The sequence below is a fragment of the Geospiza fortis genome, unplaced genomic scaffold (genome assembly GCF_000277835.1).
Source record: "Geospiza fortis unplaced genomic scaffold, GeoFor_1.0 scaffold264, whole genome shotgun sequence".
NCBI lineage: Eukaryota > Metazoa > Chordata > Aves > Passeriformes > Thraupidae > Geospiza > Geospiza fortis.
Genome location: NW_005054332.1, coordinates 2,584,029 through 2,602,503, shown reverse-complemented (window position 1 = coordinate 2,602,503; position 18,475 = coordinate 2,584,029). Strand labels below are relative to the sequence as shown.

General features: G+C 34.3%; 1 protein-coding gene across 1 annotated transcript in view; it reads right to left on the bottom strand.

Annotated features, from left to right (window-relative positions):
* The window catches only part of EYS (eyes shut homolog), a 702,047-nt gene that overhangs the window by 579,451 nt on the left and 104,121 nt on the right, over positions 1 to 18,475 (bottom strand). The window contains 1 exon segment of the mRNA XM_031057597.1: positions 17,754 to 17,858. Coding sequence (XP_030913457.1) covers positions 17,754 to 17,858 — 105 coding nt within the window.

The following is an 18,475-nucleotide window of genomic DNA, read 5'->3' as shown; positions in this document are numbered from 1 at the left end:
TGTTTGGAATTTTGTTTTAAACAAATACATGTTTTAGTTAATGAGGAAAGCTGAGAAATCACCTCTCTTGATCTCCTCACCATCTGCTAGATGCTGCAATCCAGGAAGTGGTTTCTGGCTCAGGATGTCCATTTCAGAAGTATGAAAGCAAATGAAGCATATGCTGAAGTATGTCCCACAGACTCAAGTGCAGCTTGCAATGTACTCTGGTCCCAGTGCCTTCCCAGCAGAGAGATATTCCCATCTGCTTGCAGGGGTAAAGACCCCAGCTCATGCTGCTCTTTGGGATAATTCCAGCTACCGGACTTTTTATTCAACCCTGTTGAACTTTTGTGAATCTTGCTGACCCAGCTTTTCACACCTGTCAAAATCTGTCTTTATGGGTGCTTTTCCTTCTAACTAAATCACTTCACTTAGTTTAACGCCATGCACAAACTTGGTGATGATGCATTCAGTCCTATCATTCATATAGTCTAGAAAAATATTGAATAATATTGAGCCCTAAACAAATTCAGTCATGAGTGGGTGCCAGTTCAATTTTATCTACCCTCCTTGTGCTTAACAGTAAAGGCTCCAATATTGGTCTATCTGTGCAGTCCATTTCTTCACCAAATTGTCAGAAGGGATATTGTGGAAGGCTGTGCCAAAGTGATTTACTGAAGTTAAAGAAGTAAATTCACAGCTCTCTTATAATCCAGTGAACAAACTGTTTCATCATTGAAAGCAATCAGGTTGGTTAAACCAAATTTACCTTTGTTAAATCTGTGTTGGCTTTTGCCAACAAATCTGCCACATAATAATGTAAACCCACACTGCTCAGTAGTCAGCCTGTCTACAAACAGCAGTGATGCTTCCAGCAGGGTGAAAGGCTGTGGTTCTCAGCCTCCGTGAACAACAAATATAATTAAAGTGATAGTGGTGGCCTCAAGGAGTCTTTCAAAACACCATATAATCATATATATAATATGACTTTTTAAAATCTAAATTACAGTTTTTCACTTTCACTGAAGTGGATGGGGAAATAATTTAGCTTTATTCTGTACCTCAATTTCTCTCATACCTCTGAGAATTTTATTTGGGTTCTTGAAAAGTTTCTTCTCTTGTAATATTAACCCTCAATTTCTGAGGCAGGAATTAAGGCTCTAGCATTACTTTACAAATATTGCTGTTGAATACTATGATCACAATTTAGTATTAATTAAATGGTAAAAGTTACTATAAACTTAAAAAAACCCCAAAGACAGTAAAGAGGATTCACTTAGTTAAAAAGTAGGTAATAAAGCAACATCATGGCATGTTTTGCATATCATTTTAAGACATAACTATATTTTAGACCATTGCTATATCACTCCCTGTCCAGGCCAGCATGTTCTTTGGGAATTAATCTCTTTGTTCAGATGCGTATGTCCTTATATCTTTAATTGTGTTCAAATATAATTATGTGCAAATTGAGGTAACTTAATATATAAGGGTCAGACTCTTGATCCTACAGTCCCTGTGTGCCAGGCAACCAACTCTTTAATTTACATTCCATATTTTCAAATAGCAGTTGAATTCTGTGAATATTAATATAATTCATGAGTGATGGACTACTAAACATGGTGGCAATTATACACTGTGATTAAGTAATCATTGAAATTCAGCTAAAAGAACAAAATTCCCTAACAGCATAAAATACATTTTGATTAATATCCTTAGCATTATGAATACATAAACTGTCCTTTCAAAAATGAGTGTATCACCCAATTGTAAGGAAATACTGGAGGAGTATGTTATTTTAGCTTTTTCATCATGGATAGTTAACAGCTTGATCCACCTGTTAACATGCAGGACACCATAAAGCAGATGTGAAATAAATTGATTTTCAAGTCATCTTAATGAGAATAGGTACCAAAATATACAACTAAAACCAGAAATATTTGGAGGAATTTCATGGTTTTCTTCATTGCATTTCTATTTATTTCTATTTTGCACAGAGCATGCACCTCTATTCTAATTTTTTGTAATATGTTTGTTTAGTTTATAAGCTATATTTATTAAAAACTTTATGTGCAATTGATATATATTTAGCTATAAATATGAGGAACAATCACTTGAATGACATTAAAGCTTTTTTTTTGTCAGACTCTTCTGGCTGCCATTTAGACAAAAAGAACATCTATCAGTAAAACTGGATGAAGGGACGGATCATTTAGAGGGAATCAGAATGGATATTTTGAGGCAAAAAGACTACAGAAATAGAAATAGTTCTATCTGCAAGATGCAAACTATGTAAGATTTAACTGATTTCAAATATTATAAGGTCAGTTATCTTTCCTGTTAATACATAGAAATTTTGACCTGCATCTAGTCAGTGTAGTCACCCACCAAGCATGCTACCTTCCCCTACTGCAGAGAAACCTTAACACAACATTGTCTGGCTCATAGTCTTAACATTTTAAATAAAAATATTTTGCACTCTATTTTTACTATTACTTTCCTCTCATGTCATTTCCTCCTCTTGAGGAAAGTTATTGTTTTGGCTGCCTAGGTCTAGTACTTTTCCCAGTTGAATGTGTTTTCAGGTTAGCATGCTTTAGCCTGCTCTCCTCTATCTGCAGTACAGTTCTATCCATTCTCCTGCTCAGCACTCTGTGGTTTTTTGAGGCAACTTAACACCGCTTCAGACAGATCCATACCCCAGGCTTCACGTGTATTATTCACATTCTTGTTGCTTTCCTCAGACCTCTCCCTTGTTCTGCACTGTTTGTCCAGCCAATTGCTCACCCACATTTTGACAACACACAGTTCCCATTTGCTTCCATCATTTTGTTGGGGCTAGCATTTCAATTTTAACACTCAATCGTTTCAGCAAAACAGCCTAATTTGTTGAGAAAGTTTGACTTCAGATGACTGTGAGATGTAGCTGTGAGACTCAGAAGATGCGACATGTATCTCACAAAACATGAACATTATAATTTAGCATTGAAATACAATCAGAGATAGTAAGTTATGAAAGAAATAAAATGAAGTGCCATGGCAACACCACTTTTTTGTTGCTGTTGTTTGCTTGTTTGTTTGCTTTAATTTTGGTAATATAGCATTTTTCTTCCAAAACAATCTTTTCTATTAGAACATTCCTCTTCTTTTTCTTCTCAGGAAAATACAGATGAACTGAACCCAGTTTGACAGCCAAGACATTAAACACTCTGATATTTTTCCAGTGATTCTAAAGCTAGCACTTCATAAAGTATTCTCTTTTTCAAAGCTACATTCATCTTGAAAAATACATTATTCACTGTAAATAACCAGTAAAATCCATAATGTTTCACCAGAATCAAGATTTCAACTTGTCTTTCTGAGGCCTTTCTAATAACATGCCACTTGGTAGCTATACCTAATTGTTGAACAGTTACTGTATTTTTCTAAAATAAGTATTTCAATAAAAGCAGTTAGTTACAATACAAAAAAATCCCAGGACTTGGAAGCATGACTCTGTTATTTGGTCTTCTCTCAGCAAGAAATTCCCTTCTAATATTACGAGGGATTGTTGGGGTTTTTTTTGGGAGGGGAGGGGGACAGGAAGTAGGAAGTAAGCACATATTGCAGAGTAGTTATGATCTGCATTATTTCCTATGGACTATTCTTTTTGCGTAATTCTTTAGAAAAGCAGACTTTTAAATAGGTTTCTAGTGTCTTAGAGTATGGAAGTGAAAAGCTGTTCAGACCTTTTAACATTTGTGATACTAATTTGAAAATCTCCTAAACCTCATAGTTTTGTAGATATAAAGAATAAAAACTCTAAACATCAGTAGAAATCTAAAACTCACTGTTATTCTTTCTGCTACTTGATTCCTACCTTAAAAGTAGGAATCTCACATGCATTTTACTGAGTAATCAGGTTTGGTTGGTAATGACTGTTCTTAGGGTGATCTGAAATACATTAATTCTTTTGTAGAAAATGAATAATTAGAAGACATTTAGTGCAACTAATTATTTTTCAGAATTTCATTAAGTAGAATAAATAATTATTTAATTCATCACATGCACAGCTAGCAAATGAAATTATCTGATCAATACAGTTTCATAAATGATAGTGGCATAATAGACATTGGCACATTTTGCTGATATTCCTTGACATGTTCTCAAAACCATCTGCCTTTATAAAAGGCAGCAAGATAACTGGTGTATTCAGCTTAATACAAGTAATGATAACCCATCTTTTATAACAGATATAAATCTTCCTGAGATGTATGATTTTTCTATTTTTTTCTCTAAATTCTAATAAAACTTTCAATGAAATATTGCCTCATTATTTCTTGAAAGTCTTGACTATTAATTTCTCATTCTAAAGCCAGATGATATTTCATATGCTAGAATGTATGCAAAAATCTATTATTTTTAACTTGTTAAGAAGTTCTGTCCTTGTTATAAATTTGTCGATAATTAAAATTAGAAAATGGAGACTAAGAAATGATACTTTAAGCATTTAAACAGTTTATTATATTTATCCTAATGCCTTTAAAAATAAACTCTGTGAATTTAAGTCTATGTAATAAACTTAATAAACTTTTTGCATGCTAAATCTCATTAAATTCAGTGAGTAATTTCAAATTCAAAAAAGTCACAGGTCTAAAAGTTCTATTTCTATCTACTCCATGGATGGTAAAGTTGTATTCTGATGCTTCTAATGACTGAAAAGCTCTGTTATTAGCTCTCCTTTTCTATCACAGTGGAGAATTCCCAATAGATTTTTGTCTTAAGGTGGCTAAAATTGAATATGTTACCTTAAATGTAGATAAATTGAATCTATGACAAAGAAATCACAATATCTAATATGCAATTACCACTGTCAGTCCTTCAGCTCTCAGTGATAACTTATCTGTCCCAAGCGAAAAAGGGGAAAGGGAAAACTATTCCTAAAATACACCTTTTCAACATATGTTATTGAAGAAACCCCAAAAAACAAACAAAAAAAACCCCCAAAAACTACTAACTGAGAGATATGAGGGAGGAAAAGAAAACTTGGATAAGTAACAGCCTATGTTACACAAATGTGATTTGCATTATCAACCGTTACTATTTACAGCACACATTTGCATCATATTGCTGATCTCGTCCTCCTCTGGATCCTTGTGGATGAAAATCTGTACAAGAGAGTGCATTCAGAGCCCAGAAGTCCAACCATAAAAAAAGCCCATAAACCCTGTAACAGACCCCAAAATCTGATTCAAAATAGGAATGGACAGTAGGCCAAGGAAGGGTATTCTGCCCTCTACTCTTCCCTCTTGAGGCTCACACTTACATTAATGCATCCAAGTCTGGGGTGCTCAAGACAAGAAAGACTTGTGGATCCAGAGAAGAGCCATGAAAATGACCAGAGCACCTCTCCTATGAAGACAGGCTGAAACTGTCGGAGGTTGTTCAGACTGGAGAAGAGAAGGCTCTGGGGACACATCACTGTGACCTTCCAGTCCCTTAAAGGGGCTTATTAAAAGGAGGGAAAGGGATTTTTTATACAGAAAAATAGTGACAGGACAAGGGGCAATGGTTCTAAGGTGAAACAGGAAGGTTTAGATTAGACATTGGGAAGAAATTCTCTGCTGCAAGAATGGTAAAGAACTGGAAGAGTTTATTCGGAGAGGTTGTGGTATGTCTCATCCCTGGGAGCGTTCTGTTCCAGACTTGATAAGGAGTCGAGCAAGCTGGTCTAATGAGAGGTGTCCCTGCCTGTGGCAGTGGTGTTTTGAACTAGATGATCTTTAAGATCCCTTCCAACCCAAACTGTGCTGCATTAAAACAATGCTAAAACAATAAGTTTATGGTGCTCTGTTCAGTTTACTCAGTTACATTAGAATAAGTGGAGAAAAAAGGCTCAAGAAAAAGGGAAGTCTAACTAGTGACACTAAACTCCCAGTGTTCAGTTCATAGCTATGGCTATATACATTTACCACAGCAGTGGATAAAGGTAATCCTCTTTGCACTTTGAAGAATACTTAGAATTCTTTTATTACAGCAAAAGTCCACAGGAATGAAATGAGTATTCAATCTCATAAAGTGGAGAAACTTCAAGAGAGAGATGCTCTCTCTCTTGTAGTAGAGTATGTGGGTGGCGATGGGTGGCAAATTAGGTATGAGTTTGCAGTGTAATATAACAGAAAAGTGCAATTCAACAAAGGTAACAAGTCATGGAGGATGAAGGCAGTTGTCATTCTATACAGCTCATGTGGTATACAATCACCCAAACATGCCATTCTACTGCATGTAACTTGACATCAGAGAAGTTGTTGATATACAGCTTGAGAAGATAATTTGTGTTGAAGGACTGTATATTTGAAGTAAAAAAGTGAAAAAAGAAAAAAAGATTAGAAAGATGTAGGTGGGCGGACAAGAGGATTACTCACTGATAATTTCCTATATATACCTGAAGAAAGAAAATGGTGGGATTAACTATTTGTTTTGCTACTGGAATGCTACTGCAGCTTTGCAATAGCAGAGCTAAATTTATCTCAAAGCCTACCAGAATATGCAACAAATCTGTTTCACTAAAATGTTGATATATTAATGCCTTTAATTATCTTTAGACTATAATTGTATCTTATTTTATGAAATGAAAACAAGGAGGAAAAACACAGCAATGTGATTAGTTAATGCCGGTGGGCAGCTGAACCCAACACAGCTGCTCACTCAGTGCCCCACAGTGGGATGAGAGAGAGAATTGGAAGAGCAAAAGTAAGAAAAACTCATGGGTTTGGAAAAAGACAGTTTAATAGGGAAAGCAAAAGGCGGGCACACATGCTAGCAAAGAAAACCAAGGAATTTATTCACTGCTTCACACTAGCAGTCAGTTGCTCAGCCATGTCTAGGAAAGCAGAGCCCCATCATGCCCAAAAGTGACTTGGGAAGACAAATGTCCCTTACATCCTTCTTCCCTCATTTTTATATGCTGAGAATGATGTCATATGGTATGGGATGTCCCTGTTGTTACTTGGGCTCAGCAGTCCAGCTACAGCCTCTCCCAGCTCCTTGTGCACCCCCAGCCTACTTGCCAGCAGGGCAGTGAGAGAAACAGAAAAGTCCTTGCTGTGCAAACACTATTTAGCAAGAAACATTAGTATGATATCAATATTTATTTTGTCACAAATCCAAAACACTGTATTATATGAGGTGCTATGAGGAACATTAACTCCATTCCAGCCAAAACCAATAGAAATTTTTTTAAAAAGTAAAGGTTTGTTTTGGATGACAAGGAAGTTAATTTCATGAAAAGGAAGCTAAATGAACTTGCTTGAAAAAAAGAAATTTGAATTTGACCCAGAAATTCAACTAAAGTTTAACTAAATCCCAGTTAGCAAAGCTGAATAATTCTCTTGGAATTACGTGCAATCTGTACTATGCTCTATTGCTCTCCTGGTTGATGCACAGACTCCCCATCCAGCTGTCAAAGCATGCTTTCTATTCTCTGAAAGTCCAGCTGACACAGTTGGCACAGTCTGAGTTACAAGCTTAAGGAAGAAAGCTGCTGAATCCTCTCAGGGAGTACTTGCAGATTGGTTTTGGGCTGGATTCCTGTGTAGTAAGTAGAAAGAGTAACCAGATATTCAGTTTCCTGTCTAACCACAGTTTATGCAAAATAGACTGGAGAGAATAACCATGCCTAGTTATGAAGGCAGACTAGAACTTCATACAGGTCTTCTGCACTGCTAACCACAATGGATTATTATTTCATTGTGTGACAGTGCTCATCAGTAATAAATTTGTCATTCTGTTGGTCTGCAAGGATATCCTTTTTCTACAAGGATAAGTGTCTTTTCCCAGCCCTTTTATAAATATCAATATCAATTCATAAACAGTAAAGAAGTAAAACATATCTAGCAGGGCTGCACTAACATGTAGAAGTAAAATAAATGGTACTAAAAGAAGGCATAGAAATGATAGTGATAACACATTCCTACAAAGTACAGCATGGTTTAACTACATTCAGGCAAATAAAAATATCTTTCTCATTCAACTAAAAAAAAGAGGAAGACAAAAGAAAATTATTACTGTATTTTTCTAAAATAAGTATTTCAATAAAATACAGGGTAAATAAGTAAATTTATGTGGAATTTAGTTAAAGAAATCATTTATAAAGTTTCTTGATGAGAAAAATTCATCACATATAGAAATGATTAAAAGTCAGTGAACTTTCTATTGAAATATTTCCCTGAGAAATTGCATACAAACCTTTTCCATCAATCTATAATTTTGGTTGTTTAATCAGATAAATTTCCACAAGAAATTTTGATTACTTACATGAACAGTCATAAATATATATTAATAATAGGCATCTAGAGAGATATTATGTATATTTTAAGTAGTATTATTATGAGTTTTTGTTTATCCCAATGTGGTTTTATCATTGATATGTAAATTGAATTTCTAGGTATCATAAGAAATCTGCAAAGATAAAACTACACATGGAACCAAGAAAGTTTATAATGAACTTATTTAACAAAAAAATGTCAGTAAGATGCAGTCAATGGCTCAATGTCCAAGTTGAGATCAGTGACAAACGGCATTTCTCAGGGGTCAATATTTGGACCAGCATTGTTTAACATCTTTGTTGGCACTAAGACAATGGAATTTAGTGCACCCTCGGGCAACTTTGCTGACTACACCAATCTGTGTGGTGCAGTTGAGATGCTGCAGGGTAGGGATGAGGTCCAGAGGGACTTTGACAGGTTTGAGAAGTAGTTATAAAATGCAAGATTCCATGCCTGGGACAGGACAATCCCAAACACAAATACAAGCTGGACAAAAGTTCGGCAGAGGTTTGGCAAGGTTTGCAAGAACAGGACAGAAAGGAGAGAAAAGGACTTTGGGGTACGAGGGTGTGTCATGAGAGGACAAGATGGGGATGGATTCTAGTACTTAAAGGAGGGTTTATGAAAGAGGGATTTTTTCTATGGGTAGATAGTGACAAAGATAAGGGGCAATGGTTTCAAACTGAAAGAGGGCAGATTTAATTTGGATATTAGGGAGAAATTCTTTACTGAAGGGTGGTGAGGCACTGGAGGAAGTTTTCCAGAGAAGTTGTGAATATCTCATCCCTGGAAGTGTTCAAGGCCAGGTTGGGTTAAAAAATCTGGTCCAGTGGAAGGTGTCTCTGCAGGAGTGCTGGAACTAGAGGATCTTTAAGGTCTCTTCCAATCCAAAAATTCTATGATTCTGTGCAGATAGTAGGTTTATAAAAATATCTGCACCAAAGTAAAAACATACCCAGTCACAAGGTGCATAGATGAACAGGTTGTCTCAAGTGTACAGGCCATAAGTAAGAAAAGACATACCAAAGAGTAGTTGACATAATATTCTAGAATTTGAGTAAATGAAAATATTTTGTTGAAGAATCAATGAACCTTGGAAAGGGATCCTGCCTTAGCCACGTAGATCAACATTAAATTTGATCTTAACTAGGATCATGGGTAAAAATGTCCCTACATTTGATACATAATGCTGTAGTAAACTCCACTGAGTTGTGCAGGTGTTCCTTTCTTAAGAAACAGTTATGCAAAATTGATCATTGGTGACACTTTGTGTTATTGCTAATTACATCAGCTTTGCTTTATTGTTTTTAAAGTGAACAGTGAATTTGGTCTCAGAACTTTCTAGTTCTGTTTGGACTGAGTACTTGATTTGAGGACTGCCTATGGAGGTTGGATGCAACAACAGATTAATAGTGTGGGCAGCCTAGACTACTCCAGACAAGGTGGCTGGAGTATTAATGCTATTAATTAATTTAAAATTTTATTTTTAATTGCTGAAATCATAACATATGCAGAGAGGTGCCATTTGTCTCAAACAGCGTGCTTCAATTTGGGCAGCAGCTTCACTATTTTCAGTCCTGAGTTATCCTCTAAAAAGGACTGCCAATTATTTTGAACATAATAAAATTTTGTGGTAGCTTTTGTGAGGTTTCATTTTATTGATCTTTTTAATTGTGCCTTATTACAGCTAATTTTCACTGTTTGTACCGACTGCAATTCTGCCCTTATCATCCAGCTACATATATCATCCTTCCTGTTATTTTTTTGATGATTCACATTTAGTTATAATATATACACATTTTCCACTTGTCTTTTTTAGGTCCAGACAGCGGATTAAAGCATGGCATTGCACTTTATTAAAATACAGGAACTTTTTAAAGAATCTTAAAGGTATAATGAAAAAATATGGAAGAAAATTATGCAAATTTTAAAAAACCCTAAAAAATTCATTTGTAAAGATGAAAAATGTAATCAGAACGATGCTAAGGAGAACTCTGTCCACTTTTACTGCAGCATCTTAAGTCACAGAGTAAATTGCATCAGCTGGTATTCATCTCATCTATCTTCTGCTGGCTAAAACTTAGTTTTCTGAATGCAAGGTCTCCCAGTTTAAACTCTGATACAAAAGACTGGTACCTCTGGCAAAATGTTAATCTCATCTGTATTAATGTTTTCTATGCAACCACAAAATAGGGAAATTAAACCATGGTATATCCAACTATTTCCTATTTTGTTTGCAACAATGAGGATTGCCCTTCAAAGAAAGAAAGAAAGAAAGAAACAAACCAAAACCCATTGAACTCCCTGAATCATATTAACACTGAAAATGAAAACATCATAAGGAAAGCATGTCATATGACTGCTCCTAATATAAATCAGGCATCATGACACTATTGTAATACAAATAGAACAATACTTTCTGTCATGTGTTTCATCCAATATTCTATATGAATAAATGGAATAAATTCTATATGAATAAATCGAAACATTTATCAATTTAAATAACATACAACAAACATGATGAGTAGCACAGGAGTAATGCAGAAATGTTTTTGAAACCTAAGAAGGAAGGTTGTTATGGAAACAGCTGGGTTAGAAATCTTTTTGTTGCTACAATTTTATCAGCTGCTGATGCTTATTTTTTGTGTTATTTTAATATATTAATCTTCCTGAAGTCATCAATTATTTTAATTTTTTCAGAATAAGGTGTTAGGTTAAGAACTTTTCAGATGTAAGGAAAAGACTAATGGCATATTCATGTGCACTGAAACACACAAAAATGAAAATTTTCAGTTTGCTCCTACTCTCATCTATCTGAAAGACTAAAAGGAAAGGTGACTAAAAGAGTGAGTCATTCCCTCCATAAAAGACTATCATGACAACCTACACAATATTTTGCTTTAAGTGAGCTAAAGGAAGAAGTAAACCTGTAAAAACAATTTCACCAAATTTGAAAACCTTAAAATATTTATCCTACACGAATAAACAGGTGGACTGAAAAGTTCAACTAACAGAACTCATCTATAAAAGTAATTTAAAAATAAAAGAAGTTTAAAATAAGTAAAATAAGTAAGTAGCACATAAACCAGAAAAACAATACATGTACTCAGTGACAAAAAATAAAAATTCTTGCTAACTAGCCTGTCTGCAAGAAACAGAAATTTAATTAGTCTTTATGAGCATACCTGCAACAAATACAAGATTCTAAATATTTGTTTTCACAGAGAAAAAACAGATGAAATCCCAATGGAAGCAGAATGGAAAGGGTAACAAGTGGTACATCATAAAGTAACCTGAAGATGCAATATAAAAAAATTTGAAAGCAAACCCAAAGAATTAATAGTGTTTCAATGAGCAGTATAAATAGACAAAATGAAAAAAACCATCAGGGAATAATAAAAACAATCTGAAGACTGAGCAACATAAAAGAAGAAGAATGTACAAACAAACTTCAAGGCAATAAAACATACAGGGAATGAATCCATGGGTTTGAAAATTTACATAATTTCTTGGAACGAGAGCTGATCTAAGAGTCTCCATGGATACTTTTTTCCCTGCTAAACATGCTGGTTCACTGATAGGGTAAAAGTTTTCTGGATACATTAATCTTAACAGAGGCTGGAACACAGTGCAGGTCCTTTAGGACTTTCTCATCAGTTATCTTCCCTTCAATTTTTTGATAGATTGTGTGGAGAATTACACTCACTCTATATTGAGCCAACACCATATTAGCTCCAACATCACATATTAAAGCAAGTATCAAATAGTAGCTGCATATATATAATCACTTACATTTCCTTGGCCATTGCCTCCATCACTGAAGATGGTATTAGGTTACACTTTTATTACACTGAATTCAGAATACCTATTAATCAATACTGATCAGTCCTTATGTTTCTAATGATAAATATCACATGGGGACCGCAAGTGATGCCAAGAGACAGTGCCTACCATTTTCCTCAGCATGTTTGGTACTGATTGGAGGTTTTCTCTGCTCCAAGGAAAGAGGCTGGAGTTTCTTCAAATAAAATTGATTAAAAACATCTGATGATACTATTTAACAACACAAGATGCTTTGCTGGGTTGAAACACAGGTTTCAGACTCCTTGGAATATCTTGATTTTCCAGACAGAGCTGCTATAAGTGCAGCACTTGGCTCTATCACAGTACTGAGCAGAAGGTTTATTTAGGGTCCTTCCATCCTGCTAATAGGACTTATTGTTACAGTGCTTTCCCCATATGTCAAGAATCTCATAGAAATTTTCTTATGTTATTTGTATCAATGAATAAATGAATTTAAATATTTTACAACTTTCTTCCTATAAACTTTATCCTTTGTTGCATGAGAGACTAGAGGACGCTAAAATAATGAAGGTTCCTATTTTTACTTTTCTTTTTCTTAAATCTGCTGATTCACAGCATTGATGCTTGTGGGTGTGTAGTGGATTCACCCTGGATGGCTTCCAGACCTCTACCCAGCTATCTGCCTTCTTACTGCCTCTTGTCAGCAGGATGGGGAGAGAAAATTAGATGAAATATCTCATTGGTTGAGATAAAGACAGGGAAATCACCTGCTAGAGAGAATTACGGGAAAAATAAACTCAACTTGGAGAAAATGAATCTAATTTATTGCAAATTAAGCCTAGAGTAGGATAGTGAGGAACAAAGCAAAAGCTAAAACATACTACACTTGACCTGACCTACCTAAAGTTCAGAAATAATGCCTGTAAAATCTCCTGTACAAGCTCATCAGTATATAGCAGTAACCCATCACCCAAGCTATATTATTATACAATTACTTTCCTGAAAAAGAGTTTCAGAAGATGTTCACCTGAAAGCCATGCATGTCTTTTACTAAGAGAGAAAAGGACTTAGGTAATGATTTCATGCAATATCTAAAGATATTGTCTGATTCTATTTGATCTATCTGTATATTACTCCCTCTTATCTTGAGGTGCAAAAATAAAGATCATGTTCTGTCACAAAAATCTGCAAAAGTAGACCCTGAAGAGTTCATTATTGAAAGTAACCTATACATTTTGATGCATGGGCTTCCTATGTTGTGTTAATGAAATTAGAATATTATACAGGGAAATGAGAAAAACTAAACCAAAAGGAAAAAAACCAAACTGACCAAACAAACAAACAAACAAAAACCCTAACAATCCTCCCCCCCCAAAAAACCCCAAAACCAAAAACCTCAACATCAACTCAAATTGCTTACAAGGACATTATTTTATCTAGTTATCTACTTTTAAAATTTGACTTTAGTTATTTCAGGTTTCCAGCAAAGCTGAGATACATTTATGTGAATTAATGATCTGTATGATTAAATGACCTCATTTCATCCTATTTAGTGACAATATCTTATCAACAGCAGGATGGACTACTGGAATAATTTCTAAGAAAGGTCCTAGCTGTATTACAGAGAATTTTAATGGATTATTTTTAAAGCTGCTGGAAGGGGATTTGTCATATAAAAATAACAGTTTGAGTATTAAAATTGACCACATATGAAGAAATTGAACTACTTGAAAGTAATTAATAAAGCATAAGATATATTTTCATAAAATGAGCTCATACTATTAAATGCATATATTTTAGATTTGTTAAATATATAAAGTTCTGATTTATTGACAAGGAAAAACAATTGTGCTTCTCAAGGATGAATGAACTCTATATGTAAGTTTGAAAACAAACTAAAAAATTGCAAATTTTGGGTCATTTTAATGGACTGTGTAGGCTACAGAAGCATTTGGGGTCGATCTGGGTAACTCTCTAGAAGAAAAAACTGTCTTGGAAAGTTAATACAGACATAAATATGTTTGATTATTGCCTTAATATAGCACAGGTCAATTTTCACATTCTGTATGCTTTTCCCACTTTAAGCTCTTTAAATAAAATAAAACTGGAGGACCACAAGTCTCAATCAAAAGCAGTTTCATCAGATTATTAGTCTTCTCTGACAATTTAATTTCCTTAACTCCCCCCAATGGCAATATGCTAGTTGCTGTGCATTTCTTAATCACTCTACTTTATAAAGACACAGGATCTGAAAGATCCTACTTATTATCAGAAGCAGCCTAAGTATTACCATAACATTCTTGTTGAGTTAATGAACCTTGTTTATTAATCAGGCTAATCTGCTTAATTTCTTCAGATACAATAAATTATCTACAACACACAGTACTGTTAAGAATTCAACCTTACATTTTTCATGCATCATGTGTATGATGTGAGAACATCATCCATGCTCTGACTGGGCCAGGTATGCATTTTCCAGATGCAACACTGCATACCATGGGTAACCAGATGACCTTTTGGAAAAATATATCTCTTTATAATAAAAAGTGATAGTTTTACATTCACTTTGCATGGAAATTCTATAAGATAAAAGATAAAAAAATCTCTATTTCCTTTCAAACATATGTGTTTACTCTATGTTTACTATTATACAGCATCTCTTCATTATGAAGCCATGTCAAGATCATTAGTCAAACTGTCTTCAACCGTTGCTAATGCAAAACCCCACATCTGTCTTAGCTTAGCATTAATGTTTATGAAAGAAAAACTAAAAAAAAATTAATCCTTTCCTTATAAATTGTACTTTAAAATGACTTATGCTTTTTATATCAAATAAATAACAATATTGTTATGCCATAATTTGAAGAAAAAATATTCAATTAATTTTAATGTATACAGCTCGTAAGTGTGATTACCCTTTTCATGTATGTAACTTTTAACTGTGGTTGCCCCTGAATTTTTAGTAAAAGGTAAAAAACAGTGCTGCTCACTTTTGACATGGCAGAAATGTTGACATGTTTCTTGCTCAACTAATTTATTTTAAGATGTATCTAGTAAAACAGAGTTACTATTACTCATAAAAAAATAATCTAAATAAAATTAGAAACAGAACCTCCACTGAAGACAGAGAAAAGATTTTTATGTTCATTGTTTGTAACATATTTGATATTGAAAGGTCAAATTTGAGAAGATATCATTATACATTTAAAATAGGGTGCAGATGCTATTTTAGACAACAAAGACAAAGCAGAAAAGTGCAAAGACAGCAGCTACACACCTAATGACTAAAAATGTTATTGGTCTAGTCAGATAGTTATAGATACAAGTTTTTTCATTTACAAGAACTTAATCATCAGGGAGTATCCAAATTCTTTGTATTCCTTTGTCTATTGCTATTGAATACACGTGATTTATTAAATATTTTTATTTTTTATTTACTCACTATCATTTAGTTGCTAAAAAGCTAACAACTACAGTTCCTCTGAGAAGCAAAACTTATTTTTTCCAGAAATCCAGTAGCACACTGGCTGTCAACGAGAGTATGGGGGAAAAATTGTCTTTTTCCACTTAAAGATTAACTCAAGTCAGCTGTGTTATCTTTTGAAGTCACACTCTTGTTAGAACTGAGCTAGCAGTAAAAGTATCCAGTAACATAGCTTCTTGTGATTTCAGGCAATTTACAGACATTATTTAATCACAGCAATGTATTTGAAATAGTTACATTTGTTTATCTGCCCTTTCACCTGGAGAATATGAATGGGGATATTAATTAATTTGGCCAAGGGCACAAATAGAGTATGTATCACATTTAGATGAAAATTCTCCTCTTTTTACCTCATTGTTAAGTATTCACATCACTACACAATTTTTCCCTTCTCCAATTCAGTTTGCTATCATATTAATAATGTAGCTGCAAATTACAGCAAGTCCTAACTCTTTTCAGAAATAACTGATCATTTCTACAGATGACCCCTGGTTCACTATGAGGTTTTTTTGATCATTTGACTGATGATGATGAAGAACCACTGCTATATACAGCATTTTTTTAGAGTCACTAGAATGAAATTCATATTTTTAGTGTATTAATTGTTCCAGATCTCACACACACTGGGAATTATTACAAAAAATAATTGGGTAATGAAACCTTTACAAAGTGACTGGCTTTTCTTTAAAGAAAGAGACACAGACAATTATAAATACCATGCCACAACAATTTTGTTTCCTGTCACTGACATGCATTCTGCTGTATGAAAGGGTTCTCCTCTTAGATCTGTGCAAAGAAAGAGGTGCAGCATGCTTCTGTGTAAAATTCCCATACATAAAAGTTTTGGTGAACACCAACAAGAGTCAAACACATGATAGCAAAGTGATGCATTGAATGTGATAATCCCCATCTCAGAAGAACAAAGGAAATAATGTTTGTGTTAATGTTTTGCTACAGCCTTTATTCAGTGAAACACCTGGCAGGCTTACATTTGTCTCAGTGAAGCAACAAACTTGAAAGCATCACTTTATCTTTGAAGATATAACGCAGTATTGTCTTCAATTCCCAACTCAGCAGATACCGACCTTAAGGCATTTAAGGATCTTATGTTATTAAATATATTAAAGTTCTCTTTTAAAAACTTGTTCAGTTTGAGAGAGTTCATTGGAGACCTGTGTTTCAGTACTCTGACATTTCTAGGCTTTACTGATCTTCACAAATTTATCTTCAAAACACCACACTACCATACGTACTTCTTAGTCCATAACGTATAAAATTTGTTTTCTTGACCTTATTTTCCATAGTAACAATGAGCTTATAAAGCACATGTAAAAACAAAAACCATTTCGAATTTATCAGTAATTGATCATCCATATTTATGAATGAACTTACAAGTTGCAAAATCAGTACCCCAGGCTCCTTTGGTCAAATCAATTTCTAAGGTTAGGAGCTTCTAACCCACCCTTTTCTACATTTGCTTAGTCAACACAAAATAACATGTAAAATCTCAAATTAAACAATGTATATATAATTAGCAAAGCAAAATTTTCGGTATCATATATCTTTCTCCCTAATTTTGATTGGTCTTTTTGTGTTGTTCTTAGTTTTTTTGCTACCTGGCCTGATGTATCTTGGATGTCCCTTATATCCTCTAGCATGTCTTCCAGCCTTTTACAATACCTTGGATACTTCAGGACATTTCAGATACCACAAAGATCAGGCAACCAGATTGAGGTCATACAAACTTTAGAGCAATGTTCAGTTCCTTTGGGAATTAGTAATTTGGCCAGTGGAATGAGATTTGAAAGATTAGGGTTTTTATGTTTGCTAAATTTCAACATTTTGCTGCCTAAACCCTACATTTTTTGAAAGAATGTATTGCTGTAAGGTGTCTATACATATAGACACTAAGCAATTTAAAATCTTCAGTTCTGTCATATTTCTTTCCCAATATGTTCCAGTACTGCAAGTACTTTTTTATCTAAGTAATCTATAATTTATAAGATTTTTTTATAACAAATTCGAAAAAAAAATCTTTTTATTAGCCTAAAAAACTAGCTCTGTAATTTCAAAATGCAAGCAGAATGTTTGCATTATACAAGATTTTATAGCACTTGAATAGCAAGTACTGTGTCATATTGCGCCAACATAGGAATTATATAAAAAGTATAAATGCTTACCAAAGGGGCAATTGCATTTGAAGCCACTTATGTCCTCTTCACAGGTTCCTCCATTCCAACAGGGTCTGTCTTGACATTCATTGATGCGAACAGAACAGGTTTCTCCTGATAATTTGAATTAAAAATAAAAATAGGACAAATATGCTGACATGTTGAAATCATAGAGATACATTTGCAATGAAAAAATTCTATGAGATTGTCCCAGTCTACATGGTGACCCCACTGGCCATGGTACACCATGTACACAGGACTACTGATAGACTCACTGTGTGTCATGAATTTTTCTGCTTCATTGGTTACAGTGCAGTCCATTTTGACAGGCAAAGTTGGAAGCATTACAATCAGGAAAATAGAAAGCTTTCTTACTGAGGTTATACATAATCCTGACACTTTTTTTTTCCAGTATACAAATCTACAGCATTCAAGAAATTTTTGTCCAGTTTTGTCAATAATTTTCTTTCACTTTGCTCTCTGGCACCTTTGAAACAGAATTGTGAACTATCATTGACTATGCAAATCAGGCCAACACTAATTTACAGACATTTATGTGTCATAGAAGAGTTCAGCCTATGTTCTACAGCAAGTGGTCAGTACTGTAATATTGGACATGGGAGGAGTAAGATCAAATCACTAAAGAGTGTTTAAGAGGCAAAATGGAGATAAAAGGGGATTAAATAACTAAGTGCAAATCTAGGAAGTATAGTGGAATGGAGATTTGTAAT